The 27,233-nt window shown below is 40.5% G+C and overlaps 1 protein-coding gene across 1 annotated transcript in view; it reads right to left on the reverse strand.

Moving 5' to 3' along the window:
• The window catches only part of LOC149281239 (cGMP-dependent 3',5'-cyclic phosphodiesterase-like), a 252,062-nt gene that overhangs the window by 66,589 nt on the left and 158,240 nt on the right, over window positions 1-27,233 (reverse strand). Inside the window, exon 4 of the mRNA XM_089499528.1 lies at window positions 23,598-23,686. Within this exon, the coding sequence (XP_089355654.1) occupies window positions 23,598-23,686 (89 nt within the window). The remainder of the gene's footprint in view (window positions 1-23,597; window positions 23,687-27,233) is intronic.

Genomic DNA, 27,233 nt, shown 5'->3' on the forward strand with positions numbered 1-27,233 from the left:
TCTATGTTGTTTTTTTTCAGGACAAGAAGGGCTTTCTTCAGATACCATTGTTTTAATCATATTATCTAATTTCCCATAAAAAAATAATAAAATATGATGAAAAATTTAAAAAAAACCCACATTTTCTGACTTTTACCCCAAAAATCTTTTACTCATCCAAAAAAGCGAATAAAAAAACCTACTAAATATATTCTATTTGTCCTGAGTTTAGAAATACCCAATGTTTTTATGTTTTTTTGCTTTTTTCTGCACGTTATGGAGCATTAAGTACAGGTAGCGTTTTGCTATTTCAAAACCATTTTTTCCAAATCTGGTAATTCTTCCCCCCATGTGCCATTTCGGGTATCTTTTAAGCCGGCCAATGCAATTTACCCCATCAAGTCATATATTTTTGAAAACTAGACACCCCAAGGTATTTCAAATGCTAGTATTTTAACCCTTTCCATGCATGAGATTCTACCACCAGCCTTTGCCACACTTTGTGTTAGTATTTTTTTGGTATTTTTTTTTACACAAATTGTACTTTGGGTATACATTTATAGCTCCAGGTATACGTCACTATCAAACAACACCCTAATATGTGTTCAATAACATCTCTCGAGTACAGTGATACCACCCATGCATGGGTTTGACTGCTGTTTGGGGTTAAAAGGCCACATTTGGGAAGTGCGCTTTTTTCCCCCTATTTTGGTCAGTCTGTGCCTATGCCCTATCTTTGAGCCTGGCCACTACAATTTACCTCATAAAACCATATATTTTTGAAAACTAGACACCCCAAGGTACTTAAAATGGTAGTATTTAACCCTTTCCATGCATCAGATTCTACCACCAGCCTTTGCCACACTTTGTGGTAGTATTTTTTATTTATTTTTTCACACAAATTGTACTTTGGGTATACATTTATAGCTCCAGGTATACGTCACTATCAAACAACACCCTAATATGTGTTCAGGAACATCTCCCGAGTTCAGTCATACCCCACATGTATGGGTTTGTCTGGTGTTTGAGGTTAAAATGCCATATTTTGGAAGTGCGCTTTTTTTCCCCCCATTTCGGTCAGTCTGTGCCTATGCCCTATCTTTGAGCCCGGCCACTCCAATTTACCCCATCAAACCATTCATTTTTTTAAATTAGACACCCCTTGGCTTTTATTTAAATTTTTCCACGTCAGGATTTTTGGGAAGATACAGCGCTAATTTTAGCACTTGCTCATAATAATAAACTTTATTTTTTTATTTTATTTATTTTACTCTTTTTGGACTTTTTTTTTTACATTTTGCTGGAACTGGATAGTTCCTCTAAAGCATAATAATTTTTAAATGTTACCATGTTTTTTTTAAGCTTTTTCTTTTTTTCCTTTGAACTTTTTTTTTTTTTTTTAAATATTTTACTAATCACATAGTGATTAGAAAGCTGGGCTCCATTGACTTGTATGGTTGAATGCAGTACCTGTATTCAACCTGCAAGTGGAGCCAGAGTTCTCTAGAGGGTCTGGAGACTTTCTAGCGAACTTTTTCAACTTTATTATTTTTTTTCCAGGGCCGCCACCATCTTGCGGATGGTGAAGACTGCGTGCAGCTGCGGCTGTGACCGCTCTCCGGAGCGGTCACAGTCCATCAAGAGGTAAGTGTTTGGTGTCGCTGGATGCCTCCTGATCGAGGCATTCCAGCGACACCATTGAAGTTTAGGAGGTGATCGTTGATCGCCTCCTAAACGCTTTTAAAACGGGCGCCCAGGGGAGGGGCCAGACATGGCCCATCATGCCGATCTCGGTGTTGCTGAATGCCTCGACATCGAGGCATTACAGCAACATTGTTTAAGCTTAGAAAGTGATCATTGATCACTTTCTAAGCTTGTTTAAGTCTGATGAGGTGTCAGGCACGTCATAGGTCGTTAAGTGACCGTTTTGCATGACGTGCCTGGCCCGGCAATGGACGTTAAGGGGTTAAGCAGCCTGTCATCTTATGCCGTGCTTTGAATGTTTACTCATTCGCGGACAACGGTGGGTGGTCCCGCGGGGGGCGGGGTGGTCCCGCAGACAATGGTGGGCAGTCCGGTGGACGACGTTGGGCGGTCCCATGGACCTGGAGCAGCTTGTCCTGGAGCCTCCGGGCAAACGCAGAGAGTTGCCGGGAATACTGGTCGCTGGTACATTTTTACCACTTTTAGATAACGAAGAACCCCAATTTGTATTATTCTTTATTTATTAAGCAGTAACATACTCCATGGCGCTGTACAAGTGACATCACATCCACTTCCGGCATGCTGGATCAGTCTGCACACAGCACAGAGGAAGAGAGACAGTAGGTGGAGCTACAGCCAAGGTAGTTGGGGGCACCGACAAGCTGTTTGGTGACAACAATGGTAAGGACAGGCTGTTTGGGGGAAAAGGTGGCACTGCAGCAATTTCTTACGCAAGAGCCCTGTGGTTTCTATTTACACCCCTGCTTGTCCATTAGCTAATGATGGTCCTATAAGCGGAGCAGCCTCCAGGTAGAAGTGGTAGAGACCAATGCATTGGGGGAAACACGCATGGGACAGGCCTATGGCTGCTGAATCTAAGACGAGACCAAGGCACGGGAAAACGGGCAGACTAGGTGGTCTGAATAGATCTGATCTGCCCGAAAATTCTGTGTCTGTGTCCTTAAAAGGTGAAGCTCCAACGTTCTGTGTTTTCATACCAAGGTCAAAATCTGACAGCGCTAAATTTATTCTCAAAAGGCAAATTCAGCAGATGAATATTTTAATAATTAATACCTCGGGCCACCAGCTTTGTTCTCAGACGTATCCAGGGTTTGTTTCTGCAGCTAAAAATGACGTGTTTTGATGTGCCAGCAAATATTAAACGATGTCCCTGAAGGAGAGCGTCCGCGATTTCTGTAAATGGACTGCAGATCATTTTAATTAATGGAAAAAAAAATGTAACCCCCTTGAAATATACTTTTTTTTTCAAATTCAGGAGCCATATGCCTATTCCATGCATGTTTAAATTCTCTTACTGTATTACCATCTACCACTGCTACTGGGAGGCTGTTTCACTGATGCCCCTTAACGACGATTCACGTACCGGGCACGTCACAGAACAGCATGCAGTTAACGATAATTGACGTGTCCGGCACATAACCATACTTGGGTACTTCTGGGCTCTGGCTACCCGGATTCTTCCCTTGGGGACGCGGCCAGGACTGCACACTGACGTCAGCGGGCGGTCCTCATATTGGAAGGCAGCAGGTCTTTTACAAGATGGCGGCACCTTTCTGCTAACTGGAAGCAATGACAGTAAAAAGGTTCCGAGAGGGTCTGTCAATATCCTCCTGAGACCTTTGAGCTTCTCCTGCTGGCTGATCACAGGTCCTGAAGGAAGCTCTGTCACCGCTCCTCATCTGCCGCTACCCTGAGCCAACCGCTCCGCCGGCACCCCGTACCTTCCAGAACCAAACTTCTGACCTACAGAGCCTTTAATAACTCCGCACCCCCCTGATCTCTCTACCATCCTCTCCAAATACACCCCCAACCGCCCTCCCAAAACTTTAAATCAGAGCAGGCTGTGTGTGTGTGGGGGGGGCAATTAGCCCTGTGTGCCAGCCTTCCCCTGGACTTATTCCGCATCTCCACCATCACTATCCATTTTCCATCCGACTGAGGCAGAACTCAACTTTCTTCTTGCACTCACCTTCACCTCATTAAGTGGACAAGTCACAGTTTTAGAGCGCCCAGGATTTTTAAGGTAAAAACCCAAAGAAAAAAAGAAATCAATAATCCTGAAAAAAATTCTTGATTCCGAAAATATATTCGACAATAAAATATTCTGCAAATATTCTGGTTTTACGCAATCAATAAATATATCACATTCACATTTTTTTTTTTAGAGCTACACCGAGCATGATCAGAATTTTTTAAAATTTTTATTTCATTTTAATATATATATTTTTTTCACAAAATCAAAATAATGCCTACCCAATAAATCTTTTCTTTTTTTTTCTTTTCTATCAAAAAATAAACCTCTGTGTCGGGGTCTGGTCTCACACTTTTCGCTAAGCGGTAGTTTAGCTCTCAAATTAGATTTTTGCCTCCGGGAATATAAAAATTTCCATCCAATTCCAGATAAGCAGCCTTCGCCTTTTTCAGAACGCAGGAAAGAATAGAGAGCCACCAAATGTATCCCAGTCGCACTCAAAATAAATTCTTTTCTTTCCAAAGGAATTTTTGCCCCCCCCCCGCTGATGAAAATCAGATCCGAAGACGCCGCCGTGTGCTCTCTTACGTTCCAAAACATCCATCACACAAATGAGACACTTCACTACGCGTTATTTCATACCCGGGAAATCAATTCCATTCACCGAACGCGGTTTCCTGCTGTAAATAAAAGCGCCGTTTCCGTACAGGGTACTCGCAGAGTGCGGCCAGAACATTCTGGAAGCTTTTTTTAACCCCCTTTGGCCAACGAGCTGTGAATGCGCTTGACGTTAATTCAGTTGGCAGGTAAATCAATGCAGAGTAATGAGGCGTTAACTCTTCAGGGGGATACATGAGAGGAGCCCCTAAATATGAATATATGTATTTAATGTACACTGAAGTCCTTTTTGCTATAATTCCTATGCATTTTAACGCAAGGAATGCCACTTCTGTCTCGTCTTCCTCTCATGTAGACTTTAATGTAATTCTTTCAGCATTTAGCACTTAAGAACCTGATTTTTATCTCATTTTGTTCCAATAAACTCTCTTTATCCGCACATCTGGAGGCACCGTTGCTGTCAGACATGTTATATTTTGGGTGACTTTCCCGGCTCAAACAGTGCACTAAGCTGATGCTTTATGGCGATGTTAATGAAGTCCGTTCCTCCATAGACTTTCATTAGTCAGAGAGTCTGGCTGGGTGATTAAGACTGAGCCATTCTGTTCCCCACAGGCAGTATGATAAGGAGTCGGGGGTTTAGTAGATCGGGGGTCAGATAACAGAGCAAGAACTCATACTAATGGCTGATATAAAAAATATTCTCTGATACTAGTAGCAGAAAACGTTGGTGCAAGGTTTCTAGGTTGCTTACGTTGTATGCGGTGCTGTGGTGTGGCTCAAAAATAATAAGCTTGGGCATAAATCGTGACCAAAGGCGCGTCGCTGGTTACAGTCCACCTGATTATTCTTTATTCTTCAGAACATTTCTGTGGCCATAAAAGCTCAGAACCTATAGGAGATGCAACCGCAGAAATATCTGGAGATAAGTGTTAAAGAATTCTAGAATTCCTTCCAAACGCGAGCCACAATTTATTAATCACTCCGATGAAGATGCACTAGGTGGTTTGCATGGATCGAAGTTTTTTGTTAGTTGGAAAAACATTTATTAGAAGACGTGCTCCGGCTATAGGCTCTCGGAATATGTGTAGGGATAAACGTTCTGGAAGGATACATTGCCCTTAAAACGTAACATCGCTCATCGCTGGCACGTCTTCCGCGACTGTTGTGGAAACAGCAGTAATCTCGGCTGATGAAAATGCCGTTTGGGTCTATTTTGTCACAAGGCAAATTTAGTCGGCTGCCAGGACTCTGGACATACGCGGCTTCGCATGTGATTGCCAAGCACTGCGTTGACTGACCTTTCAAGCGATAAACACCAATTAAGGGGAAAATAGCGGTGTATTGCTTTTAGTGAACATCCTTCAGCGCTGGTACTTACTGCCGTCAGACATGAATTCTCAGATTTTGGAGGCTGCTGGAAGAGCGTTCAGTACATGGATAACGCTGATGGTGGACAGTCTATTGAGGAGATGTGAATGAGATATTAGGAGAACACGGTTGGGTAACGGGCAGACCGGTTTATAATATTCTTTCTCCAAGACTAAGATTAAGGTTGGTAATAAAAGAAGTTTTATTTTAATGAGAGGGTGGTAGATAATTGGAACCGTCTCCCATCAGAAATGGTTGAGACTTATACAGTAAGGGGATTTATATATGCATTGGATGGGCATACAGCTATACTGAATATAAGAATCAAAGATCTGAGTCTTACATCAGACTAGACGGGCCGAACGGTTCTTATCAGCTGTCAAATTCTGTTTCTATGAATTCCGTCACAATAACTGCACCAGGTCCGCCATTTCTTTTTATCTTTCATAGCCCAAACATTTGACTTCATGCAATGTCTAATTACCCCTTATAAACCTATGTAAGTACCCACCAAACTATGATCGACATCACGGAAAAGAACCTCAACCAAGGTCTCTGTATTTAAGGGCTGGACTCTTCTACACCGCATGCACTCGCCAAAAGATCTAATATTGTCTGAAACAGCCCTGACCATCAGTTGGCACCTCCGACACACAGAGAGTGTTCATGCGCGTGATACGTAGACAAGGAGGGACGCATCGTTACACCAACAATTCTTACTTTTAAATCTGCTTGACGGACAGACCACATTACAAACAGACAAACCTGATGGGTTTTGGCTCCAAGAGTAGCTTTGATTGCCCTGTATAAAGCATATTTTAATCCATTAGATTTCTTGATCTATACATTCTCCTGACCCCTTTTTGCAGAGACGTTTTAGCCATGGATGGCCTTTTATAACGCTGAGTGAATTCGTGAAGTTGAAATCACAACCTTCCTGCCACTTTAGTGAATAAGGTCCATTAAGGGCTTCTACTTGGTGTATAGAACATCACAAAGAGCTTTCAGCGTCCCAGTCTTCTGCAGTTCACTTCACAGCACCTTGAATATTTCATCCGAACAGATCCAGGCAGATATTCACTTAAAGATCTGCATTCATTTTAGAAGAATGCTTTATTTCTTTAGAATATAATATGTGTAATAAAATATGACCCACCCCCCCCAAAAAAAACAAACTACAGTATATGATGGGGACAGAACTTTAAGGTCTTCGGGAAAAAACACTATCGCAGGAAAGCGCGCATCCATCATTACGGAGCAGTAAATGCCTTTTAACATGTAAGGTGTCGAAAAACGATTTAAGAAAGGAGCTAAAGAGATAAAGAGATAAGATTATATTCGGAGCAGAGCGATGATTATCCATGTCCGCATCTTAAAACCATTCTGTGTAACTTGAGGTTCTTTCTAAGTAGAATATAGACTCGAGGTATAGATCTCAAATCTAAAACTCTTTTTTTGGGGTGTAAACAAGGAAACCGATAATCTGCCATCATAGAGAAAATGGAAAAAATAACAGGGATGTGTTTGAAAATTAGTGGCTAATCCCGTTGCCTAATGCTACAGGTTATTAAGAGCTTATCAAACGCCGCATCTTCATTATCTCCTTATTATTGTCCAGTTAATTATTCCGCTATACAATGAAACGGAAAATGAAGTACGCCCCACCAAAAACATACCGTATTTGCCCGACTATAAAACATAAAATGTTTTTTTTTTTCACAAAAAAGAATCCGAAAAACACATAATCGCGGTCTTCTTTTATTCAGACCTCAGAATATAGCCAACATATTCGCGGAGAAAGAGAAGCGTTTCTGCACCCCTCTCTCCACACACATAAGTATCATTCTAATGCCAATAACTACAGAATACATCCTGCAGCTTGTACTCCAGAAAGATTTGTATGCAAAATAGACTCTAACGTGCATTTAGAAATAAAAACACAATTTTGGGGACTAGTCTCTTCTTTTAATGTTTGTGTTCGGTAGCCTGCAAATAAATATTACACGTTCCTTGAACAATGTATACGATTAGACAGCATTGTAGCAAACGTTCCGTTCACATACTGCTGTGATAGAGCGGTCTATATCTTTGACATGGGCAGTCTGGAGGATAAACTTTGTTCGTTAGATAAACAAACCCAAAACCGGCAACAACATAGAAGAACGATGAGCTTGGATACCCCCCAATGTGCACAACCCTTATCACAACCCTTTACACGCTAGGTGAGCAGCTGCCATAATGTCAGCTATGGGGAGCGGAGCAAAGGTGGGGACAGCTGGCCACCAAGATATAGAAGTGAAATGGGGGGTTGTCCAAACTGTGAAGGTTAAAGTAAAATGTCTGTCTACTAGAGATGGCATCAACAGACCTTGAGAGAAGCAGATCACTCATAAAAAGTCAAGCTACACTTGAGTAAAGAGCTGTGGGGTCGGACGTTGAATCTCCCTTCGAGATGACGGCCAGTCAAGACGTAAGCAAAGTGAAGGTTGACGTGATGGTTGATTGTTGTCAAGACCAACAGACCTTCTGAGTTTAATGGAGTTCTGATTCAACTCGACTCCTCCAAAAAAGAAAATGGTTGAGCCACTTTGCATATGAATACGCAAGCGACTATGTTATTTTTATTATTACAACTCAACTCAAGGCTTTTTTGAGCTTACACGAATTGATTTAATAGCGTTTTCCTGCCAAGTCGACATTTTGGTCAATTTCATATGGGTTTGCCATGCAAACTTGACTTGGCTGCCAACTCGCCTACAAAATTATATATTTTTAATAAAATTATAACTATTGTTTTAATAGACCTATATAAATTATATATTTTTATAATATAATATAATGATTTTTCTAGATTCCTATAAATTATAATCTAATAATTATTTTTAATATTTATAAAAATTACTTTTGCAGAACATAAAACAATAACTAACAATTACTAACAATAGTAAATTATCCACATCAAATCATGAAAAATGTGAAATAAAACCTGGCTGCTATTTTCTTCACAAATTCCTTGTTTTTTTTATCAACCTGCCAAGAAAACCCATTTAATGTATCCCTTAGTTAAAGAGATATAGCCATTCATAGTCCTGTATCAATGGATGACTTGACATGTATATTAATAGAGTAGCATTAAAGGCCCTTGCCAGTGTTCTGGAACACATTTCAGAATATAATACAATTTAGTGCCATATCCATGACATTTAAAGGTTAATGACACTGAGGATCTCAAAGAAACGTTCACTATAATAACACACTCCAGTGCTTCTGCCCAACAGGACTTCATCCACCCTCTACGGCGATGACATTTGTACATTATTCACCGCAAATCATTACGATGATGAATACGGCTTCTCGACCAGATGGCATTCCTCAGAAGATTAGTACAACCATTGACAAGCCTTCATTTATTTTCTTCTGCTCCTCAGGCTTTGAGCCACCAAGACGTCTTTTGGTAGCGATATTTAATAAGGGATCAGAAACACCAACCAGGGATTAGAGAATGGAAAGTATGGCATTGATGGTTGGGAAAAGAATAGAACATGGTCAAAAGTCTATTCATGTGTTTATTTTATCTGTATTAGTGACCTTCAAGTTAACGCCATCACCCTCCTCCTGGATAAAATATTCTGTAGTGTTCGATGACAGACTTGATGACACGTTAGACTGTTTAGCGGATAGGGGCCAGCAGGATTCATGCCTAGGGCTGGATACACAAATATGTGTGCCAGATATATGTGTGTCAGGTGTCAACTCCATCCACGGTACATTCAGTGGTACTTCTGGGCCATGAAGTCAACAGCAGGTGCCATGAAAGTAAACAAGCTGTCATTCTAACCAAATTTCTGCTCCCATTACTACAAAAAAGTATTAGTGAGGCCGAACGGCTCCTGTAAGAAAAAAAAGGAGCATTATGGTCCCTTTAAAAGCCGCATCTCAATGTTTGAAAGCAATGTCCAATATCGCAGAGATGGAAAATAAGAAGCAAATGATGTTCAACATTCATAAGTGCAAAGTTAAGCATCTAACAAAATGCACGAATCCTATCGGGTAAATGGTCATCTCCAAATTTAACCACAAATGTAACCACAACACAACAACTGACATGTAGTGCCACAAGGGCCGACAACTTATATTTTGAACCTCATAAAGAATTTATTCAAGGCAACAACATAATTCTGAAGACTGAATGTTTAGGGGGAAAACATGGTGATGAATGACCAACTCATCACAGACTTTTAGCTGAAGTCAAGCAGATCTTGACAGCAACTCATCAGAAGACGCACCACATGCAACTCAACTCATCTTAACAACAAAGTTATGTCTGTAGCCCAAACGACAATTCCAAACTTTGTGTATTGGTGAGACAGTATGTGTCCTCAGAGCATGTCACTGCGCATGTGTGGGATTGATACTCACGCACAGCTTCAATTGACCCAAGTTGTGCCCCTTCAGGGCTGCAGAAGGACTACAAAACAATTCTCACAACATTCCAACACGAATAAGAAAAATGGATACCTCTGTATTAGCCATAGAGAAGAGTCTTTAGCTGAAGTCGATACCTTTTGATGAACCAACATAGAGGAAGCTTTCGGGACCTAAGAGGTCTCTTCTTCTGATGAACTCTCCTTCTGAAGAAGAGCTTGTCTACATATATTTCTTAGCTGGTCCAATAAAAGGTATTAACTTCAACTAAGACTCAACGTTCCAATTTACAACTGTAGCGGTGTAGAGTGAAAACACACCTTTAAAAAAATCATCTTACTTTCGAAGTGCTTTTAGCGGTGAATAGTTACATTCCGTTGTTTGCATGATGTGATCCAGCATGGTGGCTGGTAAAGGGGCATCATTCTGTATTAGTCAGATATGTTGAGAGGAAGCCTGGGAATTATGCCTTAGATAATGCTATCGTGACAAGCAGGCTGCCTTAATCGGTAGTCTGTTGCTTACGTTATATGCCCTCTTTTAGCTTTTTGCATAAGATGTAAAATCCGGTCTTGAGGTTGATACGTGACTGAGGGATTTATCAAGAGAGCAAGAAATGGTGGGAACGATAAGAAGTCTTCTAACACTCTCAAAAATGACTTACAATATCAGATCAGTGACTTTAATCTTCTAAACGCAATATTCATGGCTTCTAAAGTATCCGGCTAGCATGGAGCCCTGTTTCCATACCTAGGAAGATATTTAAAAAGAAAAGAAGAAAAAACAATAGACCGTTCATGATGGTAACTTGGTGGAACCTGTGACTCCTGAAGATACCATCAAGAGGAACTTAGATCTGTAAGTCCTATAGAAGACAACACCATTCTTTCTCCAGATGGACATTCATAGAAGTGTTTTTTTTGTGACATGCTTTTAAGTTCTCCCAATGGAATTAAGTGGAATTATTAATTCATCTTTATTATGTTGCCTTGTTTGAAGCTAATGATGACATACCAAGATCCAACGTGCTCCGCGGCCAAGTGTTTCCCAATTACCGTTAAACGTCATTAACATAAAAACATTTTTTTTATGGGATTTGCTTTGCTGAGAATTTAAAAGCTCCCTCTCTTCCAGCCCAAGAACCGACGTCTCCGAACTGTGCTTTATGTATCTCTGTAAATGCATGTTTCCACTGCACAGCTCCCAGCTGACGAAGCTGCTTCTTCACATGCCATGTTTCATCGAATCATCCCCTTCTTGTTCCTGTTCCAGGCTCTAAGGATCCCTGATTCGACATGACACATCAGGCATTGTGAGAACACAGCCGTGCCTCGCTGTGACACGTAAAACACGGCTTCCACTTTGGGATCAGAGAGACACGGACCCCCTGTGCACGGAGAGGCATCATGTAACGCACTGAACAAGACCGGCATGTCCAACTTCATTAAACAAACTTACCCCTCAGCAGGAACAATTTGAGGATTGAGACTCAGGGGAACAAGGGTCAAGATTTCCTTGAAGAGCGTCAAGATATGGATCAGGCTAACGATAGTGATACATCATGAAAGATTTATTCCCTTCAGAAATATGCAGGAAAGAAAAGTTTTAAGGAGAAACTATCATGAAATAAGTAATGTTATTATAATAGCTAAAAGATTTTGCTCCACTGGACTTTGACAATATTATCAGCTGGGTAATATATTGAAGTATATTGAGAGTAAATGCCCCCAGTATCTTACGGATCAAATTGTATTGTGGCACCAGGCAACCTGTGTCATAATTAAGTGTATGTTTCATCGTAAGAGCTGTTGGCTTAGATGCTCATCTCGCCCACTATAGACAACACCTCTGTGTTCAACAAAGTACAACTTCAGCCATATTTTCATGTAAAATGTATAATGGAGTAAATTTTATATGGACTCCAATGCATTTTACTGCATGCAAATTGGTGCAGGCATTCTTAAGTTACTGCAGTTGGAAAATGAGACTTTTATTTTATTTTGTTCCTCCCACTGGTTGCCGCAGCTGAAAACAGGAAGTGTACTTAAGTACATTTCCACCACATGCTCTGCCGCATTCCCATTGAAGCCAATGGGAGCTGAGCTGCGGCTAAAATCTATAGGAGTTGTTGGCATCCAACGCTACATATCCATGTAAATCATCAGTGTTCTGCTAGGAAACATGTTACTGAGACTGGCGTACGTGTATGGGGATCAAATCAAAACTTAATTCGGGGTCAGACAACCTGGAGCTGAACCATTTGGTTGCCCCCATTTGTGAATCACTACAAAAGAATGTTTCCGACGATTCCACCGCAATTATCACAAATATACCTCATTTCTGCAGTAAAGGGGTGTTTTCAATTTATTTTAACTTTTCTGTGTCCAACATACTTTTCCTTTTCATTTCATACTCTGCCCAACCCTGTGTGAGTATTTCATATAGTGCCCTGCCAAAGCATGAAATACTGTTCAGATTTCGGTAGATTGTAAGCTTGTGAGCAGGACCCTTGTTACCTTGTTACCCTTTGAATGTATGGACTATAAGAAGCGTTGCAGAGATTGTTGGCGCTTTGTAAATAAAAGCTAATAATAATTTCACACTTTGCCTGAAATGCCACGCATTGAATACAAAGCCTAGACACTGAATAAAAAGCTTGACCTTCACACTTAGCCTGTAACTGTACACGCATTTAACCCACGATTTGTTTACTGCTAGATAAGCTCTGTATGAATAATATGCTTTATATCGACAGCAAACCCATTGCTTGTTTTTTTTAATGACATATTGTTCAACAAGTCATAGTAGAAAGATTTATGAGGGTTATTGAATCTCTATCATAAACGCTTAGTGTGCAGGAAGATTAATGATGCCCTTTTAATAAATAAAAAGCTTGTGGCTCTGAAAGAAGTGTGGGCTTGGTAAGCAGAGTAATAAAAATCATGACGCTTTTCCTGGTTCCATACATTAAGATTTTTGATATTTGGAGGTGGTTGGGGGGCAATGTAAGAAAGTGAGAGGGCTTAACACTGCCCCAAGGGTCTAGAAAGCTGCTTCCAGGTATGCAATTTACTAAAAAAACTAGTAAACACATTTACTGAACGTCCTATTCCTCCTCCACGGTCCACCTAGTGGTGGGAGGATGTAGACACAGCTTCACAGGTGGCATGACTAGATCTGAATGGGCCCAGCATAAGCATCGTCGTCATGCTAATGCACATTCATAGGAAAGTCCATACCCACCTTACCTGAAGAGCCACCTTGTGGCGTTCAGTTGCAGAGCATCACAATGCGGCCATGCAGGAGCTGCGCTGGAGGTCACCTCACACCGACTTACGTAAATGCCCAACGTGAGGTGCTAGCAAAACTGGGAGCTGATGTGAAGGTATGTCCTGCAACAACCCATACCTGCATTGCTTTCACAGCTCTCTGTGCCAGACAGAGGAGATTATAGTGTCTCCCGGCCCAACCGGCCCTTGATCCCCACTGTCTCAAAAAAGTGAGTCAGTGGGGCCACATATGAAATTCGGGACCATCCCAAGAAAACCAGAGTGTATTGTAGATATGGGGAACACCAGCTCATTTTATACATCACCCCTGCTGGTTTTATAATTATTTTTTTTGGTTTTAGAATTGAATAAGAATATTTCTATTAGAAACTCCACTCCAAAGCATTGCTTGCTTCACTGATCCAAGTGGCACCAACAAGGTCCTACTGCCCCTTTAAGTGTAAGGTTTTTATTTACTCTATTCCTCGTGTCTACAATGATTTAGGGACCACATGCACATCCATCTCCTCTAGACAAGATCGGGTGAAATATTAAATATCACTGCTTGTGGGCACATAATTAATCATTTCTGATTGATTACTACTTTCCGGCAAATGAAGGTGAATCAATTTACAAATCAGCAGCCGTCAGAGGATATCGATCATATAACACGTATATTCCATTTTATACGGGGCTGATAAAGAATTGTTATTTGAGATTATTAAGCTGGAGAATGTGCCTTCTCTACTCTAGGAAATGGTCCCCCCTGCATATCGTGCTGAAAGACGCAATTCAGACTGGATTATTTGGACAACCTATATTGTTACATATGATAATGGGGTAAATGAATTCTAATTTCATGAATTAAATGTGCTTTTGAGTGGGATTTTGTGACAGTTGGATGTTTGTCTGGGGATTTAGTCTCTTACATCCAGCTTCTATGGCTCAAGCTCCCATGCCCTGCTTTTCGGGGCAGTGGTGATCAGTGATGTGACTTGCGGGCAAGAGGGTGGCTGCCAACTCACCCGTAGGGAAGACCAAGAAGTAGGCAGGGAGGACCAGAAAGGGGGCTGAGTGGGAGTTGTAGATACTGCGATGGAGGCCTGAGGATGGCCTTGTTCCTATACTGTCCTCTAACCTCCAATCAGGAACACTTCATTTCTTACTTTCACAAGTGCATTGGCATTGACGGTGGTACAGCATGACTCCTATCATTATAGGCAAAGCCAGACACAGACAGTGGTACAGTATAAATCATATCATTATATAGTGATTCAGACATAGACAGTGGTACAGCATGACTCCTACCATTATGTAGTGATCCAGGCACAGACAGTGGTACAGAAAGTTCCCTATCATTATATAGTGATCCAGACACAGACAGTGGTGTAGAATGACTCCTAATCCATACATAGTACATAAATAGACAAAACCTTAACTGTCAGGCAAAACTAGCATCAAAGACAGCCAGAAACATAGCTCTTTAGGAACCTCAGTGGCACTGTAGTACACAGAAGCACAGCATTACAGTGCACTACGACGCAGCACAGGGCAATACACGTTACAGGATGACTTCAGTTTACGGAAAGCTCAGTAGAAGCAGTGTACAATTACATTCCCAGACATGGCACATGTGGTTAGCACATTAGTGGAACAAAACCTGGGGAAATGGGGGAAAGGGGGCCGAGGAGAATGGGGCTAGTCTTCAGCCTCTAGATGGTTCTTGAGAGAGTAGTCTCTCAGCACGCTGTCGATAAGCCTGCGGCAGTCATGGACTGTGACCTGCTCCCTCCTCAACACCAGGTGGTTCCTGGCAAACCATAGAGCGTCCTTTACACAGCACATGAGACGCCAAGCATCCTCAATGGCGCTCTCCGTGTGTGTTCCTGGAAAAAGTCCGTAAAGTACAGAGTGGTAGGACAGGTACTTTCTCTCGATAGAGAGAAAGAACCTGTCCTACCTTAGCTTAGCCCGATAACAAGGCAAAACTCATATTGAGGTAAAACGGGAACAAACTTTATTGTGGAAACAATCACCACCAGCCTCCAAGAGCCTTTCAATTGGCTGGAAGTGAGTTATGGCAAGCATGCATCACACCATATGTAAAACGCAATATGCAGATCATATGCAAATTAGTTATAACAGAAAACTACACCAACTTACACATTCCTGCCTTTAGAACCAATAATATTGATCAGACAGGCAAGAGAAAGGGGGAAACTCTGGCCCTCTCACTGTTGCCACCCTGTATCCCTAACCAGGTACAGGGTGATTTAAACATAAATCCATGCAAAGTAACCAGATATTGCACTGCAATTAGTGTCCACTGTCGCCTGCTGGAAGTATATAATGCAATCCAGGGGAAATACAGACTCCAGGTACAGAGGCTGGAGGCTCCTGTGGCAGGTGATATAGCATAACTCCCATCATTATATACTGAACCAGGCACTGATGGTGGTACAACATGACTCCTATCACTATATATTGAGCCAGACATTTACAGTGGTACAGAATAACTTCCATCGGTAAATACCAGGCCAGACATTGATGGTGGTACAGCATAACTCATTTGCATTCTGATGCTTTTTAACTCACACTTGAGGGTAGTAGAAGCATTATTAAACACTCGTCTACAGGCACCAGACAGCTTATTTTTTCCTCAGAAATCTCATGGTGCTGCCACAACCACAAGGGATTCTGGATAGGTGCACGCAAATAAGGTCAACAACGATCACCTTTTGCCTCTATATCCACTTTATTCATGGATCCCTTGAAAGTAATTGCTCGCTGTACAGCCATTGACAATACTCGGGTAAGAGGTGCAGTAGCCAGATCACCACTCATGGACAGCTGTTTCGTCCTTAATGGGACTCCTCAGCATGAGATTTCTGGCCCTGTCTAGGGTGTGACATTGAAATATGTCCCTCAAATTTTAACACTTTATAGTGATTTTGAATGAGTTCCTTTGTTCTTGAAACCAGCTTTATGAAAAGCAGTCAGGGGCTACTGTGTGTTAGCATCTCAGCAAACACAGTGTGCATCCGGCATGCAGTGATGGGATGAATCAATCTCACTCTGTTTACTTAAAGTGATTTATTCCAGCAGGTCACAGAGTGGTTTAACCTCCCCTGCAACTAACAAATCACACAGAAAAACTGCAGGAGACAGAGAATGAGCTGTAAATCCACACCTCACCACACTAAGACGCAAGACACAACTATAACACAACTACACACAACACAGTACACAGCATCACAACTCAGATCACACTATAACACAACGACACACACCCAGGAAATTCACATTATCAACATTTAAGGCGTCCAAATCGAGACCTGTGATATACCAACGCGAAGTGCACTTCGCGAAGTTACACTGCAGTCCACAAGCACGCAGCATACAACTTCACACACTATTCCAGAATATCTTACACACACTACCACGCTGTATGATGTCACACACACTACCTCGCAGTATGATGCCATGCATTCATATGATTATTACATTGTATGTATACAGCACCAGCCGATTCCGGAGCACTGTTACAACAAAAGAGACTAAAATGTAACATTTACAAAATAGACAATACTATTAACTGGTTTGAAAACATACTGGTACAGAAGGAGAAGAGGATCCTGCTCTTGGGAGCTTACCATTTATTAAGATGTTAAGAGGGGACTGAGACATCACCCATGATGTCATAAAAGTGGTCGTCACACTAAGAAGTCATAAAATTAAAATTAATTTGTCAAAAACACACATGTCCAAAAATTAAAAGGTAACCTCAGTGGCAGATGGTGGCAAAACCTACATGCAAATATCTGCCTTAAGGGGGTTCTAGTCTAGTCCTGAAGTCACTAATGTTAACCAACAGCCATCAATGGGTCACAAAGTCAATAAACAGCCCCAAACGCTAAAACAAAAGCATCACTATTAATAAAAAAAAAACAGGCAGGGAACCAAACACAGCCACAAACCACCTGCAAGTCTGACCCATCTGCTTCAATTAATACTTTACACTACCCACACCTGGAATATGTATATGTGAAAATCAAGTGCCAAGGGCAGTGAGAAATACAACTCTTTGAGAACCTTGGCAGCACAATATTATACAAAAGCACAGCAACAACAAGCCTTTCTCAAACAAGACAGCACTTATTCAGAAATATAACAAGAACTAACCTTATTGAGGAAACAATCACCGCCAGCCTTCAAGAGCCTTTCAATAGGGTGGCGGTGAGTTACAACCAGCATGCATCACACCATATGTTAAACACGATATGCAGATTATATGCAAATTAGTTATACCAAAAAACCACACCAATTTACTCAATCCTGACATCAGAACCAATAATATTAGTCAGACAGGCAGGTGCTTTGCTGTGAAGAAAAAATAAAAAAGTGCCAAAGTGAGGTAAGGCCACAGTGGACACCAAGTCTTCTTCATTTTCTTCGGGGTCACACTCCCGAAGGATATGGGGCCCTTTCTTTCCCTCCCTGGCCATAAGGCCTGCAGGTGGGCCACATCTTCTTGGTCCCTCCCCATAAGGGTTGGGACTCTCAGAAGAGCTACCTAACCTAACCCTCCTCACCAGAAAAAACAGACCTTTTTAGGGGACCCGGCTCCATCATGGCTTTTCAGTGAATCAAAAACAACTTACAATTACCGTGTCCGTCCACTTGCGCTCTCGCTTTCGACTGCATTGACAAAAAATATAAAAAAGTAAAAACCACACGTGCTCTGTGCAAGAAAAAATACAGTGCAAATTGTGTGAAACTATATACAAAGTGCTCCCCAAGGAAGTCTCAGCCTATTTGGCTGGTGTTTGAATTTTTCTCCTGTATGCACTGCACACCTAGCCAAAAGGCCAGTGCTAAAGCACACACAAAAAAAGGGCCTGGAGGAGTCCATAATGCAATAAAAAGTAAAGAGCACTTAACCTCACACATTTACTCTATGCACAGTCACAGATACAGATACAGATACAGATACTAACTTGACCCCAGAAGTGAGGCTCCTATCCAATAACAAGACAATACACAATTGATGCTAAACAGGAATCTAACTTTATTGAGGAAACAATCACTACCAGCCTCCAAGAGCCTTTCAAAATGTTGCGGTGAGTTAAAACCAGCATGCATCACACCATATGTAAAACACAATATGCAGATCATATGCAAATTAGTTATAACAGAAAACCACACCAACTTACACAATCCTGCCATCAGAACCAATAATATTGGTCAGGCAGGTAGGGTGAAGGGGGACAACTGGGGTCGAGTGAGTGAGTGAGTGAGTGAGTGAGTGAGTGAGTGAGTGAGTGAGTGAGTGAGTGAGTGAGTGAGTGAGTGAGTGAGTGAGTGAGTGAGTGAGTGAGTGAGTGAGTGAGTGAGTGAGTGAGTGAGTGAGTGAGTGAGTGAGTGAGTGAGCGAGCGAGCGAGCGAGCGAGCCTGTACTCCTAAGCAAATGACCTAGATATTGTGCTGCTATTAGTGCCTACTAGAAGTATGTTATGCAATGCAGGGGTCCATTGTCTATAATGGGAAATATAGCCCCCAGCCGCCTCCCAAGTCACGGAGGCTCCTGTGACAATATGTACCAGCAAAAACCCTCAGATAATTGCATCCGGTGTAATATCACACCGTGCTTGCCAGACACTCACCACCATCCACCTTCACCATAAAAATGTACACATTTATTTTCCTGGCCGAGATTATAAAGCTACTTTTTCCTATTTTTTTTTTTTGTAAAATTGATGATCTCATCTTCTGTCTCTTAAAACTGCAGAGAATAATATTTATTGGCTTTTATAACTTATTTTCAAGTCAACAAAATAATTGAAATGGCAGCGGAATCGTTTTTACAGCTAAAGCGAGCGTGCCAGGTGAAACCGTTACAAAGTCTCCCCGGGGAGCTTCATCTCTGCTCTCAAACAGCACAGAAAAACCCATCTTTAAAAGGGACAGAGCCTCTTTAATTTCCCAAATCCCTGATGCCTCTCTTTCCTCCCCTGATGCCCCTCTTTTCTAGGCGCTCGGAATGTTCTCTGGGTGTGAGGATATCACAGGGTTCTACAGCCCTAAAAGCCCCAATAATGTGTAGAAACAGCAGGGAATGGGTCTAGAAACTAAATTATGTTAATGTTAAAGGAACATTGGGACCTGCCCTTGTGAGCTTGCAATCTACTTGGTGTCGCGGAAACTAACTCAAATTGTTCAGGGGAACCTTCCTCCGGAGAGATGTGAGAATATATAACTAGATTGAATATTTTATACAATTATAGGATTATTTTTATATTAAAAAATAAAAGTTCTATATATATATATATATATATATATACTTTTATTTGTTAATATAATTTTTTTTTTAAATATAAAATAATAGGATATTTTTTATATTAAAAAATAAAAGCATCTATATATATATATATATACTTGTATTTTTTAATATAAAAATATTTTTCTATAAAATAATAATAATAATATTATTTTTATATTAAAAAAATAAAAGTACATATATATGTATGCTTTTACTTTTTAATACTGAGATTTTTTTTATTTTTTTTTACTCCTACTAGAGAGAAAATATCCATCAGTAAAAGAGATGAGCAGAGAACTAATCCTCCTATTGATACCTTCTCTTTCTGCTGCGCTTCCATATATCAAATAGAGATAGAGGCAGACCTGGCGGATGTGGATGTCCTGGTGGCATCCTCGACGTCCCCGACTAATCCACCGATACAATGTAACAATATCTTGTTCTTCTCGCTACTTCATCGCGCATCCCGCTAGATTCTCCGCTTACCGCTTTCTTCAATCCTCTTGGACTTGCTTCGTTTTTTTGTGTATTGATCCGCAACCCAGCTTATGGTTTCCAGCAGGCAGGATTTATTCATGGAGAAATATATTGCCGTTCCTCTATAAAGTGTGTTATTTTATTTAAGAGCACTGGCCGGTTAGAATATTATGTACTGCTTGGACAAAAACAAGAGGGTCAGAGGTTTTAATGTAGCTTAAGGAAGTTTTACTTTACTGGGACGGTGGTAGATAAGTGGAATAGCCTCTTAGCAGAAGTGGTACAGGTTTAAAACGGGCAGACTAGATGGGGCAGAATGGGTCTGATCCTATCCGGGGGGCTGGAGGGGCACTTGGTGATGACATTTAAGGAACCGACATCCAATTCAGCTTAGCCATGAATATTTTTATTATTATATATTATTTAGAATGCGCGTGCAGATATCATAGTGCGGATCATGGCATTCTTTTTCTGTCCAGCAGTAGAATTTAAGCAATTTTGAGATAATTTGTCCTTAGATATAAAAAGGACTCAATTATCTAAATTGTGTTTAAAAGCATTCTGCGCACTGTAGAAAACCACCGTTACAAGCAAATGTATGGATCAAGGCAAGCTGTAACGATTTTCTCTCGGCATTGCCTAAGAACCTCACATACAAGCTGATCTGTTCTCAAGCCGTGGAAAGACCATGCGCAGGGACTTCCTATACATTACGAGGGCAAAACCTCAGTGACCTTCTGCTGCCCTGCATGTATAATGAAATCACTGAGATTATTTTGAAATAAAAATTTGATCTATACATTATTCAGGGTTAGCTCACCCCTTATTGACGGACACATTTTCCAAGGATAGCGTTTTATAATGTAGAATTAATTTGGTGGGTGCAAACTAGGGATGCGATTGGCATTTTTTTTTATATTCTGCACAACTGCCACAAACACTATTTAAAGCTAATGTCCCACTAATCCGTATGTTAGTGTATGCGCTCTATCGGCAAGATACTTTCATATTAAGACTTAAGCTTGCGCTCTAATCAAACGATGCTTTCAAGAGAGCGCGGAAAGTAAGATTTCTGTACAGACTGGCGCTCGAGCTGAGCAGGAGCGAAGGGGGCAAGATTCAGGCGACACGTGCGATATAATTGAATTATGGGATCAGCCTCACATGGTATATATATATATATCGCTAATTTCATAGTTTAATAAAATTAATCTTCTCTCGGCATGAAATGTGTTTCCCCTTCATAAAAAACATAAATAGGTGACCGCGATTAATCCTCAGGAAAATCCCACCCCATCCCCCAACACGGCTTCCATTGCAGTAAACAGGATGAAAAGGGTAGCTTTTAAGGGACTACAATTCCCATGATGCTTTGCCAGTACGAGGGCAACTGTCTAAAAGCAATGGCTTTAAAGGCTTTCGCTAATTGAAACTCGCAGATGTCATAAAATAATGCAATTTTTTTTCGTGTCAATCTCCCCAAATATGATCCAGGTTTATCTGCCCCTCCTAAATCCAGGATCGTATCGACGGTTGGAAGTCTGAACACGCGTTTGTCTGATTTTCGTGTTACATTTTCCCTTTAAGTAAATCAAGAGAGATAGGAGAAAAAAAAATAGCATATGGTAGAAAAAAGTGAATTTTCAGCAATATGGAGTATTGGGAGTGGATAAGGAAATGTAAATTTTTTGTGGACGTGAACTCAATTAAAAGCCTCAGGTGCCATTTAATTCCGTCAAATATATCATATTTAGTTAAAACGGATGAAATATCTGGGGTGGGCTAGATTGATATTACAGGTAGCCTCCCAAGTGGCACCTATAGAGACCATAGGTTCCTGTTCCTTTAAAGATGGAATTAACCTGCTGGGGGGGGGATTATTTTATCTCGCAGTGAAGATGCAGTCTGAAGACTTTTATGACATCAATTTGCGCTCGGGCTAATTAGTAGGGCTGCAGGGCTCACTGATTCAGGAGGAACAATTAGCCTTCATGTCACCCCAAATGAAATTATTTCGATGAATCCTACGTGTGCCAGACACAGAAAAGTAAAAAAAAAAATTATAGATCCGTGATATTATTATTATAATAATTATTAGACTTGTGCATTCGTCTTCGGGCGAACATGAAAACGAACACGAAGAGAAGACAGCGGCGGTAAAACGTAGGCGAAGACGAAGACACACACCACAAAGATCTTCGTGATCGTCTTCGTCTACCATTCCCCCCCCCTTCTAACTTACCTTGTCTTCGCGGCAGGATATGATGTCATACCAGTTATATTAAAAATGGCACATATAAAACCTGTTACCAGTGCTCCACGGATGTTTGCGAGAAGATAATAATTGAACGTCTTAGTAAAACACATAAAACATTTGATGTTTCATAAATACAACATCGCAAAAAAAATAAAAAAGATGTCCTTACAGGGTTCTGCTTCACGAAAAGCCACCAGGGCATGAATCTAATGAAAAATAAATCGATTTCCGACATTTACACTTTTAGTGGCTTCGGGGAGCGTGAATGTGAATTTCTGTACATCATCGCTGGATTTAGCAGATTTACTTATTATTTTTATTTCGGATCGAATGTTTCAGCCCAGAGATGTTTCTTTTTATTATTATTATTATAATAAAATGGTCTTAAAGGCTAATAATATAATCTAGAACTGAGCCAGATTTTTCTTTTGTAGCATTTTAGAACAATACCTTCCAAATATTCTGTCTGACTCGGGAATTTTGCCATGGAATGTGATGTCATAGTTACAGAATTTGTAAAATTCCACATATCTGCCAATAGTCCCCAATATTCCCAGGACAGTCTTGACAACCAGGCTTTTTAAGTTATAAAATGTAGGACTTTGCAAGATGACAGATCTGTTGTTTTTTTATATGAATCTATTAGAATTGCGAGACACATCCCTCTATAACATCTCTGCTTAAAATAAAAAAATTTTAAACCCCAAATATTAGATTAGGTATTTTTCCCTTATTTGAGACACAATTGGTTTTTTTTTGCCTTCTTCTGGAGCAACAGCAGGGGTTAAACTTTTTTTCAACCTCTATTACTTTGTTACAAAGGCTTAGGTGTAGAATAAACTCAAAAGCAGCAGCGAGTAACCTTCACAGACCCTCTCAACTCAACAACTCTCACCACTCACATTCAGACAGAAAGTGTTTTCCAGGATTGGAGTATGTGTTGGCCTGGATGACAGATCTCTTCCGAGTAAAACCTCTTTTACTCCAGGCTGTCTTATAAATGTAATAATCTGATAACCTTCTTATTTCTGAATATTTTATTTTGTTTATAATATAAATCACGGCAGGAATCCGGTCTTAAGCAGCGATTCATTTCATTTGTCCACAAAAACGTAATTCACCCTTAAGGGGTTGTATGAGTGGATCAGAGAAGACGGCGTTACGAGTAAAAAAGACGTCCCTTACCTGAGTTTCCCTTCCTGAGGCAGCTCGTGAGAAGGGTCTCCGCACACCAGCCGGCCCTCTGCGTGCAACAGGTAGATAAAGGCATTGTCCTGCAAGAGACCGAAGAGGTTTGCAAAGGGGAACAGAAACGTGAAGGATGGCGGCCGTCATCATTTATACGACTCAAACAATTCCAGCTAGTCTACAAACATCTCTTAAACGTATTACTGGTGGTATAGTGATAGACCATGCGTAATAAATGGTCTAGGATAGTCATACCTCGGCATTTTATGGTTCCTACAGAGAAGAATTTGCTCTGACAAAACCATTGATGATACCATTTGTTTTGGAACTTTGGTTCCCTGTGCCAGAGCCATCATAATGTTCCTTTTGTGAACCTAGAAGGTCTACAGTGTCATCAAACTGGTCCTCGCAATGAGATGGGTCTCTGGCTAGGACGACCCTTGGTTCCTGGTGGATCTTTAATGATAAAGGGGCAGCCGATGGTCCTCTTTTGGTGCACACCGTATAGTATGAGGAATGGCATTAACTAGGTGATATTGATTTTTCGGAGCAGACAGAGGAACCCAAGCTCTCTGTAATTTCCTGAAGACTGTATTTAAGAGCCAGATGCATTTTGTTCTTCTGTCTTCTTTCCTGGCCAACTGCATTATGTGAGTGTCAGGACCCTATAGGAGGTCTGGTGCTGTGAGTGGGAGTCCGATATTCTAAAAAACACAAAGATAAGTACATGCCATACCTGTAGGATCCATGACCAGGCGCTGTCACTTCCACTTTATCTTAAGGACCAGAAGATTCCCCTCTTTTAAAGGTTCTTCTTGTTCTTCTTTGTAAGGAAGAGTTGTCCTCTATGTTACAAGTCTAGATTAAATGGTAAGCAGAACGCTTTGCGAGATGGAACACAAGGTCATTTCTCCAAACAAGTTCTTTCCAAGAACTCAAGTTCCTCATACTTAAAAGTTCTACAAGAATCTTTAGAGTTCCGGATGGTCGTTTCTCCAAGTTGTAAGCGGGTTGCAGTGTTTTTCATAAGTCCTAAATATCTCTTCCCCGCCCAGCAATGTCACTCACAGTACAAAGGCTAGAATAGATCAATAGCTTCCGTGCCAGAGAAATGTTCGTGGTAAACAAGAGAAGATACAATTAATCCCGCCAAGGGAACAAATAAGAGAAAGGAATTAAATGAGGCAAAAATCATCAGGGCTGAAAATAGACCTCATAATGGAAATGCTAATGTCTGATAATTGTTTCCCTTTCAATGTCTGTCTGTTCCATGTACATGATGTAGCTTCTCACTGATCTGACCAAACAAATTATGTTGGCGGGGAGAGCAGAAGAAAACAAAATGAATGAAAAGGTTAATTCTATTACTCTGTTAATTATCTGACCTGCTAATGAGAGCCTAAAAGAAACAACCAAGTACATTAGTGCCGAGCGAATTAGAAAAGATATCAATGCCTTAACCTATGTTTAAAGGAACGCCGCAGCCCCATATCCAAATGTTTGCTATCTGAACTCTGGTAGCATATATGCTACTGAGCATGTGCAGGAAGTGTACCTAAGAATGCTTCCTGGTTTCAATAGAGGCAGCCAAGGGAGGAGTTAAATTCTCATGTTCTAACTCAAATAACTAAAGAATGCCTGCACCTATTTGCATGCGGTAAATTGCATCGGTGCCCATGCTGAATTGACTCGAACACACATTAAAAATAAAAGTTTGTGTACTAGACATTTTTTTATTTATTTAGAATTGCCTTCCACAGATCCAATGTACAATCATCTCAAACCCTTTAGTCGGACCGGGTAGCTCAAGGGGTAGCTCAACGGCATCGCCTCTGGCTCAGACACCGATAATAGAAACAATAGAATTAAATGGGAATCTGACATAGTAAACGCAGAAACTTGAGAGCTTTAAGAACCTCCATATTTATCAAATGTATATGGAAAATAATATAATCTGACTTCCACTCCATTTGGCACAAAAGGCTTAAAAACACAGATTGTGGCAGCATATCGGCTGCACTTAGGCCAGCATCTTCACCAGTCCGTCCCTGTTTAGGGGTGACATGACTTAAGTGTTGTCAGCACAAGCTTCTCAGAAAGCCATGAGACAGGTGGTCCTAGTTCTTGTATTGGGTCATACTGGTGACCGTTGCACCATAAGTCTGGCCCCTTGGGTGTTGAGGCCCAAAGTCTTCTGATGATACGTTGTGGTTAATTAAAGTTTCTTTTCTGTTCTCAGTACAATACGCCAGGTTGGACACATGTTGAAGAGAGTCGAAGGTCCGAGATTAGCTGTTGAACGTTGACAAGAAGATCCTAAACACCAGTGAAGAGTCTCACATAATGACTCAAGGACTAAATCCTACAAGACATAATTGTGTTTGTCTCTGCATTTTTGGGATGTACGGCATTTCAGCTTTGTTATCAACCTTTCAAATAAAAGTTTGCTTCTTTCATGATGGTTTTATATAAAATAGAATCGATATTAAAGAAATATAAAAAAAAAGAAGAAGAAAGTCCTGTGTTTTGTTGAAAGACTCCGACCCAAATGGTTTTTCTTTAATGTTCTTTGTTGACTTTTCTTGAAAGTGTTAGAACGAAACGATGATCTTTACCCCCCTCTCTTCATCTTAAAAGGTGCAGTAACTTTATATTGTGAAGAGACAACAAAGGACCATACTTAGAAAAAAAGCCATTCTTAGACTGAGTTCTTTGAGACGTTTCCCCAACAATAAAAGAAAAAAGATTTTTTTATATTTTTTTTAGCTTCTGCGACCTATAGAGGGACCCTACCGTTCACGTACCAATGACAAACCCACCGATCTTTAAAATATAAGATTATTCTGTTTATTTTTTTCCTTCTAGGAGCTGATCTTATGGAAGGTACGAGATGAAGCAGCTGATTTAGCGTGACAGGAGGTTAGGCATTGTTAAATAACCTTTAAAAAAGAAAAAAAACATAAACTAAGAATATATTTAGACTGGATCAGGACAGCTGTCTCTTTAAATAATATACATTGACCATAATGCCTGGGTCTGACTTATAACCTCCTTTAAGTGGAACTGCCACCTTTAATAAGACTAATATATAGTAAAAAAAAATAAAAATAGGTAGAGCATGTGTTTTTTGTTTTCAAAATCAGCATAATTGTTGAAATTGTAAAAGTAAAGGCTGGGATAAGTGGCTAAATGTGGCAAAATATTGTAAAGGCTGCCTGAGCCAATCAACAACCATCAGCAACTTCACAGCAGGGGAGAGATAACTTAATGGGGAAGAATAATCGTGCTTTAACCATAAAGAAAGGTTCTAATACATATAGTTTAGTTACTGTAAGTCTTATACACCATTACATTGACCACATTGACCTTATTTAGTTTGCAGAACCGTAAAATGCAGGATTTAGGTAAAAGTGACAGATGTTCTAAAAAAAAACCCCAAAAAACCATTCATCCTTAAGTGGCTCAGTCACACGATCAAATCAAATTGAATGTGAATGATAATTCCCTATAACCGATACAGATTAAAAAAAAAAACATTAAGGTTCGAGTCTTTGCAGCATAAAAATTGGGCCGAATAGGACTGATCTGCCGACATATTCTATTATTGTTATTATTCTATTATTGTTATTATTC

Source organism: Sceloporus occidentalis, unplaced genomic scaffold (genome assembly GCF_023333645.1).
Source record: "Sceloporus occidentalis isolate IW3139 unplaced genomic scaffold, rSceOcc1.0.p SCAF_137, whole genome shotgun sequence".
Taxonomy (NCBI): Eukaryota; Metazoa; Chordata; class Lepidosauria; order Squamata; family Phrynosomatidae; genus Sceloporus; species Sceloporus occidentalis.